This window comes from Limulus polyphemus, unplaced genomic scaffold (genome assembly GCF_000517525.1).
Source record: "Limulus polyphemus unplaced genomic scaffold, Limulus_polyphemus-2.1.2 Scaffold5850, whole genome shotgun sequence".
Classification (NCBI taxonomy): Eukaryota; Metazoa; Arthropoda; class Merostomata; order Xiphosura; family Limulidae; genus Limulus; species Limulus polyphemus.
In genome coordinates this window covers 43,812-50,578 of record NW_013671460.1, presented here as the reverse complement: position 1 = coordinate 50,578, position 6,767 = coordinate 43,812, and the positions used below count along the sequence as shown (strand labels likewise).

At 29.2% G+C, this 6,767-nt stretch overlaps 1 protein-coding gene across 1 annotated transcript in view; it reads left to right on the top strand.

The window, feature by feature from the left end:
* The window catches only part of LOC106473053 (sorting nexin-25-like), a 38,127-nt gene that overhangs the window by 3,561 nt on the left and 27,799 nt on the right, over positions 1–6,767 (top strand). Inside the window, exons 2-5 of the mRNA XM_022401572.1 lie at positions 1,342–1,453; positions 3,286–3,487; positions 4,783–4,961; positions 5,516–5,644. Of these exons, the coding sequence (XP_022257280.1) occupies positions 5,538–5,644 (107 nt within the window). The 5' untranslated portion in view covers positions 1,342–1,453; positions 3,286–3,487; positions 4,783–4,961; positions 5,516–5,537. The remainder of the gene's footprint in view (positions 1–1,341; positions 1,454–3,285; positions 3,488–4,782; positions 4,962–5,515; positions 5,645–6,767) is intronic.

The following is a 6,767-nucleotide window of genomic DNA, read 5'->3' as shown; positions in this document are numbered from 1 at the left end:
CGTGTTTTACTTGACTGTTCCCACCTTTTTCTTCAGGGTTATTCCTGAAGAAAAAGGTGGGAACAGTCAAGTTAAACACTGAGGCCTTATTCCTGAAGAAAAAGGTGGGAACAGTCAAGTTAAACACTGAGGCCTTATTGGCCTCAGTGTAGAAGATGAAATCTTGTCATACTCTAGAAATAGACAGGAACGAAAAATACGAAACAACATGGTTCAAGATGACCTTTTCATTAATAGGTCTGGCATTACTTTTATCATTTCACAAGTAGAAGGTAGACACAGTGCAACTTTCTAAGTTGAATTTGTCTACTGATAATAAACAAACATAGTTATTTAAGTTGTGAAATCAACTTATTCTGTTTAGATTGGTTTCCTGCTCACAAGGGCTTTACCAGTCTTAGTGAATGGGCCGAAATATACAAAAGTTTTAATATTGAGAAGCGATTTGTACTGGTGGGGTTTGGAAATTTTGAAAAATATTAATTTTTGATGTGAGAAGAACATTGCTATGTTTTAAAAAAATAATTCAATTGTGGTTGTTAGTATCTCCCTCTATTGAGTGTGTGTGTATGTAGTAAAGAACAAATATACATTTAAATGTCTTGAAAACTGTTAGGCAATCATGTAAATTTCTCTATTTACAAAAATCAAAGTTTTATTCTTATTTAATGCTGAAAATGAGAGGGTTTTCTCGTGCTTTTAGGAGTAGGACAGCAGTCCAGCATTAAGACTAAGACTAATGTGGAATGTTAAAAAAACAACCTAACCTTATATTAATCATACTCAACCAGTACTTTTAAAGTAGAAAAAACTAAAATAAGACAATTAGCATGTGGAATGTTAAAAAACAACCTAACCTTATATTAATCATACTCAACCAGTACTTTTAAAGTAGAAAAAAACTAAAATAAGACAATTTTAGTGAATTTATTTAAAGTGTTAATAAATAATGATGAAGTAAACAAACATGAGTGCAACACAAAACATCGAACATCCTATAACCAATAGGGACACGGTATACAAGTATTTTACAATCTCTTAGTTTGAACTATTGATATGATAAATGAAATAAACCTGTAGTGTACAGTGACAAAATCATAACATTAGTCTTAGTTGTTGCACCCTAACTAGTGACACGTATGGCCAAAAAGTGCAAAGCTTTTAACTGATATATCACAATTGTACTCAAGATTTGTTTTAGGAGGTGGAAGTTATATTTGAGTCGTAATTTGAAGATAGATCCTTGTATATGCTTACTGGTGGTTTTATGTGATTCTGTTTTCAGTGTCTAACTTTGTATAATTGTTGTTTGAATAAAAACTGACATTTATTATTTAACAGTTTTTCCTAAGTGCATGAAGATAGAGGAAAGATCTGTCTCAAAGATGATTTGGTTGCTAAGGGAACAGTGAAACCTGACATACAAAAAAAAAAAGCCATGAAATACTTTAAGGTAGGAAATTGTAAACTAGTGAAAGATTTCTATACTTACAAACCATAGTATTTAGTTGTTAGAAATTTTAATTAAGTTATTCTTTATTTTATCACTTTTCTTAAACTTGATTTACAATATTTGTAGTACACATACTTACTTTCTTGTTATAAATAACATTTTTAAAGATCTTGTTTTATTTTTTCTGTAGGCTATATTTGTTTCTGTCATTGGTGTGTGCATGTGTTTCTGTTATTTTGTCTTAGGGGTTTTTTTTAATGGATTATAATCTAGTTGTACATCAGAATAACTAATGAAGATTGTTGAAAAGACTTAGTAGATTTATTAGAACATCAATGTATTGGAATAACATGGTAAGGTCATAGGAACACCAAAGTATTTAAAAATAATCTCTGAAGCGTACGAGGACATTGAAGCATACATTTATATTTTGTGGTAAGTCCCCAAAAAAGATCATCATAGAATATTTTTTCATACTTTTAATTTCCTAACTAACTGAAAAAAATATTCATAACTTCTTAAAAATTAGTTTAGTTGTAAGAATTATTTGTCTTCAACTTGTAATGACAAAAAACAACAGGTAATCGATCTTTCTTTGTCAGGATATGATTAATTGTTTCAGTAGTCGTAAGGTGTGTGTGTCTCGTGAATAAGCATCTGTAGGAAGTAAATAGTAAGGATGTAACCACTTGGGAACATAGTAATTTTGATTGTTAACTGCCAGCTAGGTTTACACATCTCTTAGTTGGAAATAAAGTAAGTTTAAACCTTTCTAAAGTATTGTGATCATTTGTGGAATATAATTCTTGGTTATCAGCCAGTTTTATTATTTAGTGGTAGAACAGTTTCATCAGAAAGTATCAAGTGTTTTTGATAATAAGTCAAATATTTGATTGTTATAAAGAGATCCTTTGTTTATCTGATTTTTATTACCCTCTTTCCTCTGGCTATAGTTTTATGCCCAAATTTGAATCTTTAGAGCAAATTCTAGTCTCAAGAATAAGGATAGTTGAAAAAGTTTTATGTAATAACAATATAGGAAGAATACTTCATTAAATTGTCTTTTTTTGTAATTTTAACATGTATATATATATACCTGGAATCTCAGGTTTCAGAGTATAGATTCTTAGTGGTATATTAACTAGAGCTGGTGATTAGTGAAACTCGCTAATCGACAGGCTCATTAGTCAGTTACCTTCAACTAACTGTTTTTTCTTACGAGACTGGTTTTATTTCCACCTTGTTTTTTTTTCCGTAAACATTTCAACTACCTTCTACTAATATGATTGATCTCTTTACAATTAAGCTACCTTAGTAACTCTGCCATATATGAAAAACAAATACAACACCCTCACAAGCCAAAAAATGGAACATGTTTGACAGCAACATGAATCAAACCTATGACCTTTGAATCATGAGTTTACCATCTGAGTTAATGGGAATTGCTAGCTAAACAAGCTCAAAATAATCATAATGGCATTATTTTGATTGTTTAGGTAGTTAGAATAATTGAAAGGAATTGTAAATTGAAATACTAGTTTATATTAGTTTACTGTCTTCGTGATGTTAATCAATTTAATTATAATATCAATTGATCAATAGTGACACTAATTGTTGCTCGTAGGTAATCAAGTTAATCATCCAGATAACCACAACCTTGTAGTGATGAAAGTATTTCTCAAGTTTCAGCTTTATATTGTTAGTGTTAGTAAATAACTGTGTATATCAATAAAATATTTGTGTACATAACTGTAGATTACTGTGTAAATTGTGCCCATAGGGTTTTGTTCTTGTGATTTGTACATGATAATTCACTGCAGACTTTTCTGTAGGTGTCTGTAGCTGTAGCGATAGCTGGTATCCTACTTCATTACTTTGGCAAGCTTGGGTTAGTCATTAAGATTCTGGAGTACCTGGGAGTTATAGCCATTGGATTTTTGATGAGCTGCAAGTTAATGTTATTTACAGGGAACAAGTATGTTGTGGACGTAAAAGAACCAGTCAGTAGTGCATCGCTTCAAGAAATAACTGGCCGTAAGTATCAACTGGTCTTTACAACTAACTTCCCCAGCAGATAAGTCACTGTGGTTTTATGAATGTTGTATTGTATCTTTGGGTTGTCCTCACTAAGTTCAGGTATTACTCAGACATTTTCAGGTTCTAAATAAGGGTGCATTTACGACAAGTATTCATCAGGTATTTTAACCTTTTCACAAGTTTTTTTTTAAATGCTGATAAAAGTTAAAAACATGCCATGTTTAGAACTCTAAATAAAATTTCCATTCAGAGAAATAAGATATTCTATATAAAAATAAAAATCATTAAAAATTGATTGATTTATATAGGGTTATTAAAAAAACATTATTTTGGCTCTATGTTCCAATTGTTTTTAAAGTTTTAAATAGCTGAAATATTTGAAATGAAAAGTAGAAGTGTGCCAAATAGTTGAAGTAATTAATTAGTAATAGACACTGTCATTAAATCCATTCTCTATGGAAGTCAGTAGAGAAAATAAAGTGAGGTTTTAACTGGCACAAATAAACCAATAAAACTATGCAAGTTAAACAACAGTAGTAAGATTACCCTATAATACATGTGAATTAAGCATCATTTAAATAAAAGTAAGATATTTTTTATTATTTATTGCCGTAATGAGACGATGTAATAGTAATGTTCCTGAATCCTTTTCAAGCTGTGTTTTTTATAAAGGTCAATGGCACAATGAAGGTTTTTGAAAGTACTGTTTGAGCTCTCCCTTCGTGGGCTGTAAAACATGAATTTGCAAGGAGCCTAGAGCTATGTTAGGGCATTATTGTTAAACTAATTATTAATTGAGCATGGTTGTCTGACTGATCAATTGGCACATCTGTACCCAAAAGTCAAAACGTGTAAAAAACAGAGTAAAACAGTTTATCGTTTTTAATTATATGTCTTCCATCAAAAAGACAGATTTTGGAAGTGTCTAATTACAAGTAGTTGGCAGAGAGAATTATACTTATTATTTGATATTTCTTGCTTTACTTTATCTAAATACTTTATGAATTAATTAGAATGATAAAATATTTAAATTGTTACTGTCATTCTTTATATAAGCAATGTTTTTATTTAAGATAATTGACCGTTAACCTCCATCTGTACCTATTTCTTGTTATTTATATATCTTGAAAATGCTAAAGAAAAGTTAGTCCTGTCATGATTCTCTCTTAACAATTTGTAGGCAGTTATATATTCATTTGGTTTTGAGTGAATTAAAAGATGCCGTCCCTTAATGCTTTAGGAATCTGTATTTTTTATTAGTATATTTTATTATTATATACAATCTTTCTCAGGAACGATATAAGGAATATGAAGAAATTTGGAAGAAAGAGTCCAGAAAACAGTCACTTTTAATTTCTCGGAATGCTGATGCTGTCATAAGTGAGATCATTGATTTTATAAATAGAGACTTTGTGCTCTGGTGGTATGAAGATTTGGTTGCTAAACATGAACATGTGCTATGTCTGATCAGGTATGATTAAAAATTAAATACACTTTTAGTGACTTTTGTAATGAATATTTAGTTTCAGTGTAACTTATTTTTTGATTTAAAGGAAGAATGTAATATTAAATAATTTCAAGTAACAGGAGTTTTTGTCTGTCTTGGAATGAATTATCACATGTGCTAATTAATTGGAATAACTTTAGTTTTTGTCTATTGTGGGAAGAATTATCACACATGCTAATTAATTTTAATAACCAATTTTTGTCTGTTGTAGGAAGAATTATCATACATGCTAATTAATTTTAATAACCAATTTTTGTCTATTATGGGAAGAATTATCACACATGCTAATTAATTTTAATAACCTATTTTTGTCTATTGTAGGAAGAATTATCATACATGCTAATTAATTTTAATAACCAATTTTTGTCTATTATGGGAAGAATTATCACACATGCTAATTAATTTTAATAACCTATTTTTGTCTATTGTAGGAAGAATTATCATACATGCTAATTAATTTTGATAACCAATTTTTGTCTATTGTAGGAAGAATTATAAGATAACTTTTTTTTTTTAAGAGAAGAGTTGTGGCAAGTTCTAATGAATTTTAAGGAGCGGCTGAGAAAAATAGATGAAGTAAAATTTTTCACCAATGACCTGATTTGTAGGATTTATAATCACTTTCAGAAGATAAGATATTCAAGTGGGTGAGTAAATTGTTTAAAAACTCATAAATTATAAATTAATTCATGTTTATGGCAATTTCATATCAAAGAAGAAGGTATGTAGGTTGTGTAAAGATACAGTTTAGAATCACTTCTGACTCATTTTCAAAAGTATAAATAAAAACCTCAATAAAATAAAAATAAAAAATTAACATGCCTGAACTAAATAAAACAATCTAACTTTTTTGTCATGATGACCTACCCCCCCCCTCTTATTTTTTGTAAAGGAAGAGACTTAAATCAATGTTTCCAGTTTATAATGCAGCTGAATAATAGTTATATATTTGACTTGACTCATTCTGTGGTCTAGTATTTTAACCCTATCCATACCGTCTGAGTGATACTGTGTTACAGTTGTTTGCACTTAACAACAAACAAACAAACATAATAGCAATGTTTTGATTACTTGCATAGTTTGAATAGTCATAATTTCACTTAATCAATTGTTGGAATAATAAAAAATAGCAACAATTTGAAATACTAATTTCTCATAGTTGATAATGGAGATAATTTAACTTCTGTGTTACTAATATAAACACATCAATAATGGAGATAATCTGTTAACTTCTATGTTACTAATATAAACACATCAATAATGGAGATAATTTAACTTCTGTGTTACTAATACAAACAATACATCAATAATGGAGATAATCTGTTAACTTGTGTGTTACTAACACAAACAGTACATCAATAATGGATATAATCTGTTAACTTCTGTGTTACTAATACAAACAATACATCAATAATGGAGATAATTTAACTTCTGTGTTACTAGTATAAACACATCAATAATGGAGATAATCTGTTAACTTCTGTGTTACTAATACAAACAATACATCAATAATGGAGATAATCTGTTAACTTCTGTGTTACTAATATAAACACATCAATAATGGAGATAATCTGTTAACTTCTGTGTTACTAATACAAACAATACATCAATAATGGAGATAATCTGTTAACGTGTGTGTGTTACTAGTATAAACACATCAATAATGGAGATAATCTGTTAACTTGTGTGTTACTAGTATAAACACATCAATAATGGAGATAATCTGTTAACTTCTGTGTTACTAATACAAACAATACATCAATAATGGAG